This window comes from Gouania willdenowi, chromosome 19 (assembly GCF_900634775.1).
Source record: "Gouania willdenowi chromosome 19, fGouWil2.1, whole genome shotgun sequence".
In the NCBI taxonomy this organism is placed as follows: Eukaryota; Metazoa; Chordata; class Actinopteri; order Blenniiformes; family Gobiesocidae; genus Gouania; species Gouania willdenowi.
Genome location: NC_041062.1, coordinates 2,918,266 through 2,935,169, shown reverse-complemented (window position 1 = coordinate 2,935,169; position 16,904 = coordinate 2,918,266). Strand labels below are relative to the sequence as shown.

Below are 16,904 nucleotides of genomic sequence, written 5' to 3'. Positions count from 1 at the left end.
TCCCCATTATATGAATTTTCTGTTACTTTCTCTACAGGAGTGGTTCACAGTATATGAGCATAACAGACGAACAAACTGCACGGCCTCCGATCTGATCATGGGCAATGAGTACAGGTTCCGGGTCTACAGTGAAAACCTTTGTGGTTTGAGCGAGGAGCCGGGCCTCAGCAAGAACACCGCAGTCATTGCCAAAACAGGTGTGAATGTGTGTGCCTGTGCAGAACAGATAGTATATATATATATATATGACCTGCCTGTTGGAGTTTGTCCTGTTAATTGCATTTTGCACAAGAGTGGAACGTGTTAAAGGGAATTTCTCGCCTTTCTGGTTGGATTTTATGGGCTCTGAACAAGTTTGCCTGCCTTTCTGCCTTTTCCTTTAGGTCTGCAAGTCAAACAAAACAGCTATAAAGAAATGGACTTGTCATGTGTGCCTAAATTTACCCAGCCTCTGGTGGACAGAACTGTTGTGGCTGGTTACAGCACTGCCATCAGCTGCGCAGTCAGAGGTTTCCCGAAGGTAAATGTGCATTTTAAACCATTTTTTTTTTTTTAACGTGAGTCATAGGAGGTGGGCGACAGTGCCTCTTGCCTTGAGCATATTATAATTTGAACTTTTACTATAAAAAGGACATGTGCATGATTCTGTTTTAAGTAGGGTGACTTTGTTCTTTTATGATCCCATTTTTTTATTTATTTATTCAAACCACAATGCTTATTAAAAACAAGGAAATGCTAGGAAGACATGTACCAGTGAATATGCAGGATTGTAGCCACAGCTAATTTCCAATACCAGTCAGCCACATTACCCACACAGTACCAGGGTTGAGGTCAATTACATTTTTCAGTTACAATTACGCTTTCAATTACCCATGTTCAATTACAATTAAGTTATGATTACAGTAACCAACATTTTTTTATCCATCTACAATTGCATTACAATTATTTTTTACCCTCAGAAAGTCAATTACAATTATGTTCTTAATTACTAACGTTTAAATACAATTACTGAGCCTGAAATAAATAACCCAATAAAACTTAACCTTACTCTTGTGTTAGCTTTCTGTTAGCATCTCTAATGATAATGGCTCCTAAATCAGCTGTAAAAAAAAACACTAACAACTAATATCTATTATCTAATTTCTTTCCTATCTATTGGTTACCTTGCTAGGCTTCATAATCAATGAAAATGTAAATTTTAATAATTTTGTTGTGGGCGTCTGAGCCTTTTTTGTGTCACTATACCTTTCGATTTCAATTTTTTTTAATTGGAAAAATGTGGGAAAGCTTGAAATAAATCATGTTCTAATAGTAGTTATCTACATACAGTATGTGTAGAACTGTAGATAGAACTGTAACATGGTTCCCCAGTTTTGAGTTAAATTACAATTGGCAATTTGCATAGAATTTTCATTATCTAAACATAATTACAATTATAATTGGCCCCAACTCTGCACATATTAACAACATCCAAGCTCATGACGAACACATGTATATTCACTCACACACACAATACAAAACATCTATATACAGTACACATCTATATACCAATATAATTGCTGTCACATTATTGTGCAAGGTTTTGCATTTTTAAAAACATTTCTTATTAGGATTTTAGATAATAAATCTGCCAATAAATCTGTGCAACAATCGCAACGAAAAGAAAAAAAAAAGAAGTAGTAAAGGAATGAATTTAAGAAATTCACGTATTTGTCTTTGTATTTTAGCCAAAGATTGTCTGGATGAAAAACAAAATGATCATAGGTGAAGATCCCAAGTTCCTCATGCAGAACAACCAGGGAGTTTTGACCCTGAAAATCCGTAAGCCGAGCACCTTTGACGGAGGGAAATACACGTGCCTGGCGGTCAATGAGCTGGGTCGGGATGAAGTGGAGTGCAAACTGGATGTCAAAGGTAACGGCAAAGATTTGCCAGAGGTGACCAGGATATACATTAGTGCAACATAAATCACAGTGATGTAGTGTTACATCGTTCAGAGTGTAGTTTACCACATAGGCAGAGTTTGAGATTCTTGCCAGGGGGGGCAAAAAAAACATATAGAACATCTCAAGATTCACGCCAACCACAATGTGTGTAACATAAACAACAAAAACAAAACGATTAGTAAAATAATTGATCATGTTGACTACAAAAAATTGCGTCGACGCATCGTTTAATGTTGTAAATTCGTGACAAAATCCGGCCGGATTTCTGCTTCATTTTTGCTGCAGTACAATAACATGAATTACAGCAATCTAAAATGCAGCTTGTAATCTTCAGCACTTCTTGTAACTTAAAGAATAAGAGCAGGCACGGCGCCATGATTTTTTTTCTCCCGGTGCTAAGGGGGTGGGGGATTGATATGTGGGGGTGCTGATCATTTATTTTTTTTAAAAATGATATTAATTTTACAAGGAGTTTCTCATATTTTCTTCAATAAAATTAAGTTGTGCAACACAGAATGTTATATTTAAATGTAGTTTTAACTGAATTTGGTCAAAGAATATTTAACAAATTATTTAAGCATAACACAAGTGACCACAAGACAATGGCAACAAAACAAAACAAAAAAATGAGCAAAAGTTACCTGACAGCCATTCTTTCGCCTGCTAATAATCAGACAGTAAATCTACGGACCGGCTTACCTTAAACTCCCACAAATTGACGGACACGACAGCCCACGTCTGTCCAGCCAGCTCCTGGTCCACCACATCGCCGTCTGCTGAGATTAGCGAGTGTCTCTCCACTTCCGGGTTCTTCTTCTTCTTCTTCTGTTTTAATGGAGACTCTTCAGAGTTCTTCTTCTTCTTCTTCTTCTTCTGATTTGTACGTTGCATTTCCGGAAACAAGACCCCGACGTGTCGTGTATGAACATAGAGTGTGAGCAGTCAGATGGCTACTCTGGAACTTTTTTTTATTGTTTTTGAACTCAATAAATTAATAATGAAATTATTAAATAAAATGCTCAAGGAGCTTAACTGGGGCTACACAAATTCCTGACGGGGCTATAGCGCCCCCTAGCCCCGGTGTCATCTTTGAATGAGAGAGTAAAGTTGTTCAAACTAAGCAGTGTTATTATTTATGATGTTATATCATACAACACTGGATACGTGTGTTTTAATATGGGAGATACACTTTAACATGGAGAGACACACTTGCTGGCAGTTGTAAATCACTACGTTAGACAACAGATAAAGACAGAATAAAGGGATACATGAGGTTCAAAAGCATTTAAAAGTCCAACAACGTAGATTATGGCATTAAAAGTCTCGAACAACGTTACGCTGAATGCATGCGCGCTGCTGTAGCATGTCATCGCACTGCTGAACTATTTTACTTGGTTTTATTTTGTGAAACTTTTTATTTCAAATCCCAGTTTTTTATTTCCTAGTCACTGTCTTTTTGGCACTTAAACTATTTGTATATTGTGTAAATTATATTAAGAATTGGGAAAACTGTCATAAAACCTTTTGATGACTAGGGGGGACAATGCCCCCCCCCGCCCCCCACAAACCTAGTTTACCGGTACATATTCTTGTTCTCCTTGAGTGTGTCATAGTTTTCTCTAAAGAGGTTTAAAAACAGTCGTGTTTAGTGCATATTTGGAATAAATCCAAGCACACCGTGACCCTGATAATGAAGAGATGGATTGATGAATAGGTGGGTGGGATAACACAAACCAGGTGCTGGGTTTTTATGATGCCGTTGTTTACTATGACAGCTGTGGGCAATGATGTTGCGTGAATGTGACCGTTTCTATCAAAACATAAAACCACACCATGCTGATACAGTCGCTGCACTTAGAAGCTAATTTTCTCATGGCTAACACTTTCCTTTCTTGTTTTTGTTTTCTTTCTTCTAGTTTTTAGAGAAGAGCCGGTTGAGAAGAAGTGAGAAATCGAACGGCAAAGAATGTGAAATCATGTGAACCAAACAGTTAATAAACAGTGAATGTGCACACTGTCAAAGCTGAATTAAATAAAATGTAGCCATGCTTGCTATGAAAGGATTTTGGACACCTTTATTTTTTTCAGTTAAAAACAAAAAACATTTTTCTGATGATCAAATAATATGTCAGTCTTCAACACTTCATGCACTATCATGCAGATCTAAACAAAAATATAAAGTTGAAACCAGGGTCGGGGTCACATATAATTGAAATTGCATTGTTATTGATAATTATGCATAATGGACGTAATTATAATTGAAATTGTAAATGACAAAATCTGTTGCTGTTGTAATCGTAACTGAATTGTAATTGAGTTCAGATAATTTACTTTGTAATTGTAATTTTCATGAACATTTTATTAAAAAAAAAACAAAAAAAAACTGTCAATTAATTCTAATTTTAATTAAACTCAAACCTGTGGAACAATGTTACAGTTCTATAGCTTACACATATGTCGTTAACAATTATTAAAATATGTTTCAGATCAACTTTTCCTCATCATTTTACTATTTAAAAATAATTGAAATGGAGGCATATAGTGACAAAAAAAAAAGGCTCAGACGCCCCCACACCAAAAACATTAAAACCACTATTTTCATTGATTAGGAAGCCAATCAAGGTAACCAAGAGATGAGAAACTAATTTTTTTAGTGTATTTTACAGCTGATTTAAGACATGGGTCAAACTAACTTGTTATCAATAGAGATGCTAACAAAAGCTAACAAAAAAGGAAGGTTCAGTTTTATGGGCTTATTTGTTAAAGGCTCAGTAAATGTAGTTAATTAAAATTAAACTTTAGTAATGGAGAATGTAATTGTAATTGATTTCAGGGGGGAATCAATAATTGTAATTTAAATTTTGATAAAAATTGTGGGAAAAAATGTGGATAATTGAGCATGTAATTGTAATTTAAAAATGTAAGTGACCCCCAGCCCTGATTGAAACACAGATTTGGCACATATTTAGAAGTTATCTCCACTACACCTCCCTGGAGAAGTGTGCTCGATGCCTGTGAATCACTATCCCTATACTGAACAACAACGCCACCACCAGGAGGCCCACAGCCACTGCAAGAGCTGTGATGACACCTATGGGAGGAGAGAACACAACATATGACAATATGTCAACCTGCAGAAAGTAGGTTAGACCAGGGGTCACCAACACGGGGCCCGCGGGCCGCAGGTAGCTCGCATGGACCATGTGAGCTGCCCACAGACCTGTTTCTAACACAATCACCAGTTAATTCCATCTAAAATCTGATTTCAGGTTTGGGGTCAATTATAACTGTAATTGCGTGATTGATAATTAATTACAATTATGGTGTAATAATAATTGTATTTGTAATTTTAAAAATATGTTGCTCTCGTAATCGTCATTAAATTGTAATGAAGTTCAGATATTTTACTTTGTACTGTAATTGCATTTGCCATGAAAATTCAATTAAAATTGTCAATTGTAATTCAAAGCAAAACTGGGGAACCATGTTAAAGTTTTATGTCAATGTGTTTCATATCAAGATTTCCCACATTTTACCATTTAAAAAAATATCAAAACTGGGGGAAAATGTGTAAATTTAATTTAACATGGATAATTGAACATCATATAACTGTAATTTAACTTTAGTAATTGAGAACGTAATTGTAATTGACTTTCTGAGGATAAAAAAAATAATGCTATTTAATTGAAATTGGAAAAAATGCTGGTAACTGTATTCATTATTAAATTGTAATTGAACATGGATTATTGAAAACGTAATTGTAGCTGAAAAATGTAATCGATCCCAACCCTGCTGTGATGTGATGTGAACACATGACCATGACACTGTCACAGAGTGAAATTGATGAACTAAACCAGGATATTGATTGAGAATCAGTTTTGAAACTTGCCTGTGCTTGACAACTTGGTCCTGAAACCACATTCAACCTCCCAGTCCTCAGTCATCACATCTCTCACCAGCTCAGTGAACACAGACAAAGAACAGGGCCTGAGCCCATTGCACCCTGGCACATGGTTTGGATACGGCTCCTGCCAGGTGTCATTGCGATAATACAGCTCCAGAGAGTAGGATCTGTGTAAATATAAAACAAACTGGGTAAAACTAGGGCTATAGTGGATGGTGGTGGTGGTGTTATGGCATTTCTAGTCATTTGCAGAGAAGAATTGTTGCCAAAGTTATGGAAAAACATTCGATTGCACATTTTGGTGCAATGACTTCACATGTGGTGGGTTTCGGGGGTATTTGTCCGACAAAGCGTACATGCATAGAGGAAATATGCAGCAAGCAGAAGTGTAAAGTAGTCCTTACCCATCATACTCCTGGTAGAACTCAAAGAGCTGACAAGCTGCGTAATGAGGAAGGAGGCCATTGTACACGTCCAGCGCTGCCTGCAGGGTGATGAGCGTGGAGTCATGCTGGAATGAGGAACAAGCATCACAGCGAAGAGGAGATGAAAACATGCAGCATGTGAAACAGTGGATTACAAATGATTTTGTATTCCGTTCAGGGACTCACAGCTGAATACATAATGAATTTCAGAGCACTGCCTTCCTCCATGGCCTTGGAGAAATTCCTCAGGATGGCATTTAACAGAACTCCTGGTAATTTGGCACAGGGTCAACGAGGGAAATGGATTTCTTTTTAGATTCAAACACACCATTTTGACCTTATTGAGCTTCTTGTCATTGTGTTGTGCTCATCTTTGTCTAATTTACTCATATTCGCTAATATTCTTTCGGGAAACCCAACCAAGCGTTTTACACCATCAGAGACGTAAACAAAGCCTCGGCCAGCAGCCACATTAGAGCTTCCTCTCCCCTCCCATGAGTAACATTTGGTCCAGCTCTAAAATAATTGCCTCTAATGTGAATTCCCACCTCCTGAGAGCCGAGCCTTCTCTTTTCGTTTGTGACTAAGGATGCTGTACATGACCTCGAAGGAAGCGATTCTCCTCAGGGTGTCTAGGACGTCTTGGGTGGCCCAGCGAGGAAGAGTCAAGTTATGGATCATCTAGATAAGAAAAGAACATACATTGTTTTACATGGAGTGAATAATTCTTACACAACATATGGATGGAATATGACGAGGTTTAAAGGAGCTAGCTTTCACACTTTCCATTATGTTGCCTATTTATAGCCAATTGTGATGAAAACAGATGCTCATTTTGTAAGTGTGAATGAGCATTTTCAGCCCATAGCCTATATAAACCATGCATTACTTAAAGCTTTTATCATTATTACAATATGTTGGTGTATTCATGCTGCTTGGTTGAGGGGATGTTAGTGATGCTGTGCAGCTGGAAGGACGAGGTCAGCCCACACCACTGTCTTTTTTGTACAAAATCTGCATCTTCTCCATGCACAGTAAAGCTGCTCCAGACAATAAATATTTATTTCTTTCTGTTTCATCAGATAAAGACATAATGTAGGCCTTGAAATTCATTTACTTAAAAAATAAAAGAAAATGTTAAAACTACCTTGAGATTTTGTTTTGATCACCATTGTTTCTCTTGACATTGTTTTGTGCATCGCATTGTGGGATGTGGCGTCCCGTAGTCGGATGCATAAAAGTGTTTTTATTTTATTCTTGTTTCTTTGCCAAACAATGTGGACAGTGATTAGCATAGAAGGACTTTTGTTCTACCTTGCAACCCTGAAAAACAGGAAGAAGCAGGTCTGAAAATGGATGGATGGATGAACTTTTGTTCTCATATCATTTCACTCCATGAGACATTACATTTCGGCGCCATTTCAGCCCCAATATAAAAGTCTGCCATTGTTTTGCTGCAACTTTGAGTCGGTAAAAACACCAGAAATGTGTTGGGAAGTCCCACTGACAGAGTTTTGGGGGCAAACAAAAAATTGAAGTAAAAAGACTTCAATGCATCCATCTATAGCAGTGTTTGTACCTCTAGTGCAGGGGTGGCCAATCCTGGTCCTCAAGAGCCACTATCCAGCGTGTTTTAGATGTTTCCCTCTTCCAACACACCTGATTCAAATGACGAGGATTGTTATCAGGCTTCTGCAGGGCTTCATGATGAGTTAATCATTTGAATCAGGTGTGTTGGAAGAGGGAAACATCTAAAACATGCTGGATAGTGGCTCTTGAGGATCAGGATTGGCAACAATTGGAAATTATAAACTATAGAAATAAATCTGCTCAGCAGCCACTAAATCAGCATTTTTCAACCTTGGGGTCGGGACCCCATGTGGGGTCACCTGAAATTTCTGAAAAAAGAAAATAGATTTTTAAATTTTTAAATTTGATCTTATCTTTTTTTCTGAGTTGAACATGATCAAAAACTAATTCTAGAAAAAAATGTCTTTGGGTCCCCAGAAATTCTTACTATCAAACTAGGCTCACGATCCAAAAAAGATTGGGAACCACTGCACTAAATAATGTTTCTTTCCACTTATTTACAAAATAAGATTCTCTAAAATGTGTTTTATCGCGTGTTCATTCCATCATTATGACCTATTGTTGTTTTTAATTAGTTTTAATGCTGTAATCGCACAAGGGGTACTTGAGCCAAAAACGTTTGAGAACCACTGATCTGTAGGACTCCACATCCCACAATGCAAAACCGAGCATTTACATCAAAGCAAACTTTTGAGCTGCAATTCCAACCTCGTACAACTTTTTTTTGTGCAAATGATCTTTAATATATTGATCTATGAGGTCTACACTATGTATTTATCAGATTTTAGCTGCAACTCATTGTGTTCAACTATCTGTGTGAGTGTGTGAATGTATACCTGACAGGTAAGTGTGTCGTAGACTCTCCATATTTTTTTGCCAATCAGTTTGGACACAGGGTAGCCGGTGTTGTTCGACAGCCTTTCAATAAAATACTGAGAAAAGAAGAAAACATTTAAAAAAGCATTAATGTTGTTCGCAATTTTTTTTTTTGTCGTTTGGATCCAATTAAAGGTACAGAGGAGGATTTTCCTGAAGTTTAGAAAAGAAACGCTCGCTCCACTTTCTGAAAAAATGCACATGCGCAACACTCTACCTGCTCCCAAGAGGGAACGCCAATAAACGTGTGCGAGCATGAGCCCGGTGCGTGACTTGTGCCAGGGCTCACATCCCTAATCATAGCTTACATTAGAATAAACTTCTCTGTTAATAACTAGGTCGATTATTGAAAGTGTACATGCCCAGCAAGCGAAAACTAGCTCAGGACGAGCACGTACAACAGCCTTACGTCAGAATGATTGACAATTAGGAGGACCAATAGTCTTGATGATCAACCCGAAATTTGAAGCCAAAATAACATCCTCCACAATACCTTCAAGAAATTATTTTAGAGTTTTTGGGCAAATAAATCTAAATGTACCGTAAACTAAAATCCTTCAGTCAGTCAAACAACAGGTGATACCCAACATTGGGAAAAACCAAGTACATTGTTTCTATTGTTAAATATAGAAACAATGTTCCTGCCATTTATACGCAATATCACTTGCACAAGTAATTTTGTGTAACTTTATATAAAAAAAAGTTTGGTTCAAGTTCATGTTGGTCTCTTGTCAAATGTTCTTGGATACTAGGATAACTTTGAAATCTCTTGATCAAGATTATCTAAAGTAAACTGAGAAAATAACCTGACAAAAGCAGTTACTAAATGACTACGTGCCATTTTATGTACCTGCAGTATTACAGACTCCAATAGTCCACATTTATATATATGTTGTCTTCCCTGGGAGTGAAAATCAACTATTCTTTTAGAATCTCTTGACACAGAGTTCCTTCCCAAAGTAAAGAGCATTTGCTCAGTGCATGCCACTTTAAAGGTCCTTATCCTCCAGCATTGGGTGTTCGTCTGATCTCTAACATCACCTTGATACATAGCACTGGGATTCTGTTTAATTAAAACCTTTTGATTGTAATTTTCAATCTAATTCAATCCAACCGTTAATTAGCATCTCAGAGAATGTGAGAGAAATTGCACCGCGCAGCTTTTTCTAGGCACTGGAGTCACCGTGCCTGAGAAACTCCTAAAGAGGACACGTTGTCTGCAGCATAACTAACACGTCCACTGGAGGTGCTGATTATGTTGGCACCAACAACTGTGAAGTATATAGTTTGCCTAAATATGCATTTGATTGTTTCTAATCAGGGCATGTAGAAAAAGAGACAGATAATGGCGTGGAAGCGAGAAAGAAAAAAAAAGCTTGCAGCGACTTTGATTATGTAAATCAGAGGCTTTTAAAACAACAACCAACCAACTACTTTTCCCTGGGTTGGGAGGCACATGACTCATGAAAAAGTGAGCTGCGAGTAGGACATTCACGTCACTGGACAGATGCTGAAGGATGAATGATGAGGATGCAGCACAGTGTCCCCTGGAGTGGGTTTGTCGCACCTGGTGAGCCTTGAGGAACCTCTGGTAAGGCTCGCTGGTAAACGTCTCCGTCATCAGTGTCCGGAACCTGGGACAGTCTTTGCCTGGAGACTTCAACAGCTTGAGAAATCGGAAACAACAGGTGAACATCAACAGAAATATTGCATATATCTCATCTGGGTATGATTATGTTTGACTTTGACTTGAATAATAAGCCTGCATGAGGGATTATTTGCTCCACAGCAGCATAAAAACTGAGTAACTCAAATTAACTTTGAGTCTGCATGCAGAGGAAATATTCATGTAGCAGAGACCCACCTTGTCCTGAGCCCTGGGGACCGTGTGCACTGGAATGGGCCGCCACAGTAACTGGGGCATGAGAGGAGGCAGTCGTCTGGCTGGGGGAAACATCCCGGCGAGACAGGCCTGGGCGCTCATCAGAGTGCGATCGTAGTCAGTGCTTCGAACATACAACTGTACATATCGAGGAGGAAGAACAGCATTGAAAAGCAGGCATATGTATGGTATTCCAGCAAGAATCTATTTGTCTTGTTTTTTAATAGAAAACATCAAAGCAATCAGCAGACGCCTCTGAAGAAGACTGGCAGTTGAGAGTCGAAACATGTCAGGAGAACAAAGTGGACAACAGTTGTCTGAATGAACACAAACATTAACATACTATTCAAAAAGAAGACAAAAAAATCTTGCTAGAATTACTATGTGGAAGTCAAGGAAACTTCAAAGGAAACATCAAAGCGATCAGCAGACGCCTCTGACGAAGACTGGCAGGTGACAGTCAAAACATGTCAGGAGATCAAAGTGGATTTCTTAAGTAAAAGTTGTCTGAATAATGAAACCTTAACGTTAAAGGAAACATTAAAGCCATCGGCAGACGGCTCTGACAAAGACTGGCAGTTGAAAGTCAAAACATGTCAGGATATCAAAGTGGATTTCCTAAGTCACAGTTTGAGTAAACAAATCCTATCATACATTAAAAAAGAAGACAAAATTAATCTTCCTGGAATTACTACATGGAAGTCAAGGAAACTTCAAAGCAAACATCAAAGCGATCAGCAGACGCCTCTGACGAAGACTGGCAGGTGACAGTCAAAACATGTCAGGAGATCAAAGTGGATTTCTTAAGTAACAGTTGTCTGAATAATGAAACCTCAACATCAAAGGAAACATCAAAGCAATCAACAGACGCCTCTGACGAAGACTGGCAGTTGAAAGTCAAAACATGTCAGGATATCAAAGTGGATTTCCTTTGTAACAGTTTGAGTAAACGGAACCTTATCATACACATTCAAAAAGAAGACAAAAATAATCTTCCTGGAATTACTACATGGAAGTCAAGGAAACTTCAAAGGAAACATCAAAGTCATCAGCAGGCGCCTCTAACAAAGACTGGCAGTTGACAGTCGAAAGATTTCAGGAGATCAAACTAGATTTCCTAAGTAACACACCTGAGTGGCATTCTGAGTATTAGAAATTGTTAAAAAAAAATGAAAAAATATGGCATATGGGGCCAAGAAGGATCTTTTTTACAGTCAATCAGTGGAGGTGTTTCCCTAAGATGGAGAGTCAAACGGGATCCAAATGTCTGAAAAAGTGGAATGGGGGGGGGGCGGGGGGGGGGGGACACGTGTCACTGTGATTTTTTCTGACATCAGTCTTTGCTCGTCTATATCCCCATGTCACTCTGTGTCAGCTTTTTGCGAGCAGTAAATCACGCTGATAAGGTTGGATGTTCCTGTGAAACCAAGATTGGTTCTTTTCTCTCCCCCTTTTTGTGGAATTAAAATAGACATGGTAGCATGGGGAAAAGGTATGGTGTGAGTTGACTGAGATAAATTATCAGTGACAGGTACTGAGAGAGATGTTATTTTTGTAATAATAGCCAGATATTCAAGAGAGAAAGATGACAATGAAAGCAAAGTGGGGAGAGTGGAGAAGACAGTGTAAGGCTGGGTAAAAGCAATGAGAATTAATAAAACAGAGGCAGAAACGATCTGTATATTATGATGACTGTGCTGAGCATGCAACCCAGAAGCCATGCGGAATTTACATGCATGCTGCACACTGTGCAAGGAGCCCAGGGGCTACATAGCCCACATGTTTCAGCACACTATGAGGCCACGGCAGTGATATCATCAGCTCAAGTCATGCTCATTAACTTAGTGTATGTGGTTGGAACTATTACAGATGGTAACCGGCTAATTCAACTCGATTTCACATGTTTGTGCACTACACGTCAACAGGATTAAGTGACAGTGACTCTCGAGAGACTTCAATTAAGAACAGAGAATGTCTCTCTTTCTTTAGTAATTAATAGTAAGATCTATATATATTTTACCCTTTATTATGTCCATCAAGAAGGTAATATTTTCACCACCATTTAATTCTTAGTTTGTCTGTTTGTCCGTTAGACGAATTATATCAAGTACTTTTACACAGTAATTTTAATTTAAAGGTAGACCTTAAATCATGGAAGATTCCATTCCATTTTGGAGGGAAAACAGATCTGATTCGGGATCCATTTTAAAATCTCATCATTATGTTGCGTTGATTCCTACAAAAACCCCAAGGAGTTTGGTCCAGATTGCGCATTTTATCGCAATTTTTCTTAAAAATGGTGTGCCAATCCATTTGGACTCATTATATCGTTTTTTAAGAGCCTTTAAATTGTGAACTGCATAGGTGTGCACTTATTTGCGTGTAATATTACAAACAAAGTCTTTTTTAATTCTAATTCTATCAATTTAGTCAGACTTGTTGTACTAACACTTCTGAAACGGTTTGAAACTAATGATTATTAAATGGATTATTCTTACCTCTTTGTTGTTGTAATCTTCACTGAGAAAGTCTCGATAACGTCTCTTTAAAAACCGTCCCAGTTCAAACTGCTGTTTCATGCCAAGCTGAAAGAAAAGTTTTCCCATTTTAACATTTCCTGCATAATTTGGCAAAGTTATGGTGTGATTCAACATGTTTTTTTAAAAAGGACGTTGGAATATATACAATTGCTTAAAGTACTTGTGTAAACACTGTAAATCCTCAATGTGTTAACCCACTTTTAGCTGCGAAAATCGACTGGAATAAATGAGCCAAATCTTTTTTATTATGAAACCACATTGAATATATGGTGTGGCATCGTGTCAAGTTTATGGTCTTTTATTTATTTGTGTCTTTTTTGGGGGGGGGAAATACTTGTGCAACAATAATGAGACTATGACTAATCAAAATAATACAGGTAATCAAAAACTATATCAAAATATATAGATATTTTCATTAACTAATGAAAACAAAAACGTAAAGTTCACATGGGATGAAGTCAATCAGAATCAGTTTCCTTTTTTGGAAACTATGCAAGGTTAATATATCAGTAACAGACTAAAATCTTAATGTCATTTAGTTGACTTTAACTAAATTTTGACTTAAACTAAGTGGCATTTTAGTCAATAGACTACAACTAAATAAAAAATCCAAATGTTGTCAAAATAAACCACATATTTTATTTATTTTGTGACCAAAAGTGACATTTTGGGTGTTTATATTTGTTCACCTCTCAATATTCTGGTCATTTTAAAGTTAAGTTGTATGAATTTTGACCATAATTTTTTTTTTTTCATTTTTATTTGTGTATTAGAAGTGTATAGAAAAAGAGATATATTATGCGTCATAATGACACTTATCAACCTTGTAACCAAATGTGCCCCATTGACTCCCATTGTAACAAATATTTTTCATATACTGTAATCAAGACATATCAAAATGCTTTTTCCAATTAATACCTAATAGATCAAAGCCCATACCTTCAAAATAAAGGGAACTCATGTTTTAGATGTAATGACCCTCTACCAACCAGAGATCATTGCATAAAGTTTGAGGGAAATTTCAGTGAAGGTCTGGATTTCTTATTTTCTAAAATATACAAGGTGTACAGGTATAATTTTTAACTGTCCTTGTAACAAAAATAATAATGCACCAACTTCATTTTTGCTATCAATTAATGACACGGTCAAGGCTGTAATATTTTCATTAAAATTAGTTCACTTTGTCCCTCATTCATTTTTGGAAATACTGCATATTTTGTGTTTTTCCTGCTGACAAAAATAAAGGTTCTCGTGATAAAAAGTCAATACAAACATAAAAAAGGTTTGAAAATTATAATACATTTTATATCTAAGGATTGGCTTGAAAAGATGTGATGCACTGGATGTTAAAAAAAGAAATAAATGAATGGAGTACATTTTTATTGCACTGTGATGAGACAGTCACGGACCGTTTGTGTATGTAAATTTAAAGGAGTGCAAAAGGGTTAAGGAACAAATTTAATTAAAATCCAAAACAGCGTAGCTTTCATAACCCTTTGTAAATGAAATGGTTCTGTTGGCTTTACAGAAATAAAAGTAGTTCTTATACAGCAAGACCAGATAAACACACTAGATAATTACCTCAGTCAGCTGACCAAAGCCCTGGGCCCACATTTCTTCTCCATGTGGATCTCTGGGATACGACTCAATAGGTGATCGATCACCGTGTCTGAACACCTTACAAGACGGAAGAAAAAAAAGATAATGTTGCATGAATTATTGTCACATCATTCTCTGATTAGAAACCTGTGATTGGAGATGATTTCAGTCTGAATATGTGCAAACAAAATGTCATCCTGGTGATGACGTGAAGCCACAGAACCTGAAGCATCGTATGTCATTAACCTGACGACTCACTCACTGCGTTGGTGACTACAGCTACTGGATTACGCACACGGTGTGATTCACTCCCACAAACAGCAAAGTCATCACTGCCCATTTTTACAAACTCTTAAGAGTGGAACCACAAAAACAGCCTTGCACACAAATGGAGATAATTACACTCAAACTGCTGTTGTTCATTAGAATAAAAACACATTATTTGGGTTTGTTTGGTTTTTTTTTTACCCCAAAATGTCAAACTTGACTTTAAAATTACCATTATTTAAACTTTTCTTTAAAACAAAACCAAAACAGATTATTGATATTAAACTAAATTAAGACATAGGAGGTGCTTAAAGGAATTAACTGGCCTTTAATTTCGAATATTTTATAAAACGAAAACCAGGAAGTTTTATATCGGGGGTCATAAACTTAAAACCACACAGTCAAAAATAATCAATACATATTTTAGTCATTTGTGCTATTTTCAGTATTTTCCCTGCAGGCGAAACAAGAGGTTCCAGTGAATTACCACATGCCTGTAGGCGCTATGTTGGTGACCTCTGCTGTGTATTTTCTGTAGTCAGTGTAAAACACAGCCGCATAAAGCCTCATTCAAATAAGATCCATATACTGTTTATCTTTTTTAAAAAGGGTTACGTAATTCAATTGTGTAATGAGGTATTATGTAAAGAGGTTTAGAGAGAACGCTGTGGTATCTGGGAGAGATATGCTTGACTCTGTTGGAGTTTAGGCTCAAAAGTAATCCTTTGTCACACAAAGTCTGAATATAATAAGATTCACCAGGCGGAAAAAAATAAATAAAAAATTGCACTGGGATCAGCAACAACGCAAAGCTTGTGGGACTTCCATGTTTTGTTGAATATGCGGCATTTTCAATAAACACGGCTAAATTAACACCATGTAAAAGATTATTTTTAAGGGTAATTGACACAGCAAAAAAAATAATTATAAAGTGTATATTTATTTACGCATCTCAGCTTTTCATAGTAAACGGTAAACTGAGAGACAAGTATAGAAAATAATTGATTGTGTTTTCATGATGCACATAAAATAATTTTGTGCTACAATTAAAACACATGTAAACAGCAATAAAAACATGAAAATGTAATGCAAGTAAGAGAGAATTTTAAAAAAAAACTTACAGCCACAACAAACTTTAGGACACGACTCTCAGTCAAACACAGAAAGGAAAGGAACACCAAACAAAACAAACTCTTCTGATGGTTCTCCAAACCCATTTTTGGTTGTGGGATGTGATTTTTAAACAAAGTGTCCCTGCAGATATGAGGGAAAAACACTATTAAATGTCATAAATAACATACACAAAAATCAAAAATAAGAGCAAATATTCCCTATACTAAAATATATAGTGGTATAATTGGTTATGACTTTGAACATATCAGTCATTTACGCATTAAAATGATGATGTTACAGATGAATACTCACCTCAGCATCCTTGTTGACACATTTTGCTGCTGGATTCAGATGCACCTGTAGGCTGCTGTGTGCATAATCTGCTAAATCCCACCCACGCTAACATTAGACGCAGGTTTCAGTGAAGTTAGGCTGGGCTTTTATAGTTGTCATACCTGAGCTCCTCTTCCTCGCTTCACTTCCTGCCCCTCCCTCTAGATTCTCGGACTCAGCCTACTTCATTGTTGCAATAAAACTCCTTATCTGTGCCCAAAACCAGCTGTTTTGATGTCAGCTTGAAATATTGACGACTTCCTTTGAATGTGCATTTAACTCAACTTTATAGCCACTGTCAGTTATTCCTGAGGAGACTTTGGCTTTATTGCAACACTGTGACAAAGAAATGGTTTGAGTGTGTGCAGCCACCTGGCTTCTCAGACTGAACTCCTAGATACACACACACGCTCACACACACACACACAC

General features: G+C 37.1%; 2 protein-coding genes across 6 annotated transcripts in view; one reads left to right on the top strand and one right to left on the bottom strand.

The window, feature by feature from the left end:
- Positions 1–4,009, top strand: part of LOC114481056 (myosin-binding protein C, fast-type-like) — a 31,044-nt gene extending 27,035 nt beyond the window's left edge. For all 5 annotated transcript variants that reach the window (XM_028475396.1, XM_028475395.1, XM_028475394.1 and 2 more), the window contains 4 exons: positions 38–197; positions 384–520; positions 1,728–1,914; positions 3,863–4,009. In XM_028475396.1, coding sequence (XP_028331197.1) covers positions 38–197; positions 384–520; positions 1,728–1,914; positions 3,863–3,894 — 516 coding nt within the window. In that variant the 3' untranslated portion in view covers positions 3,895–4,009. The remainder of the gene's footprint in view (positions 1–37; positions 198–383; positions 521–1,727; positions 1,915–3,862) is intronic.
- Positions 4,010–4,770: 761 nt separating this feature from the next.
- Positions 4,771–16,546, bottom strand: LOC114481658 (testicular acid phosphatase homolog). Its single transcript, XM_028476637.1, has 12 exons — positions 16,455–16,546; positions 16,151–16,283; positions 14,745–14,840; positions 13,122–13,208; positions 10,606–10,761; positions 10,309–10,407; positions 8,702–8,797; positions 6,824–6,956; positions 6,462–6,544; positions 6,255–6,361; positions 5,836–6,017; positions 4,771–5,037 (listed from the first exon to the last, which is right to left on the bottom strand). The coding sequence occupies exons 1-12, from the start codon at positions 16,460–16,462 to the stop codon at positions 4,928–4,930; spliced, it is 1,290 nt and encodes a 429-aa protein (XP_028332438.1). The 5' UTR covers positions 16,463–16,546; the 3' UTR covers positions 4,771–4,927.
- Positions 16,547–16,904: the final 358 nt, after the last annotated feature.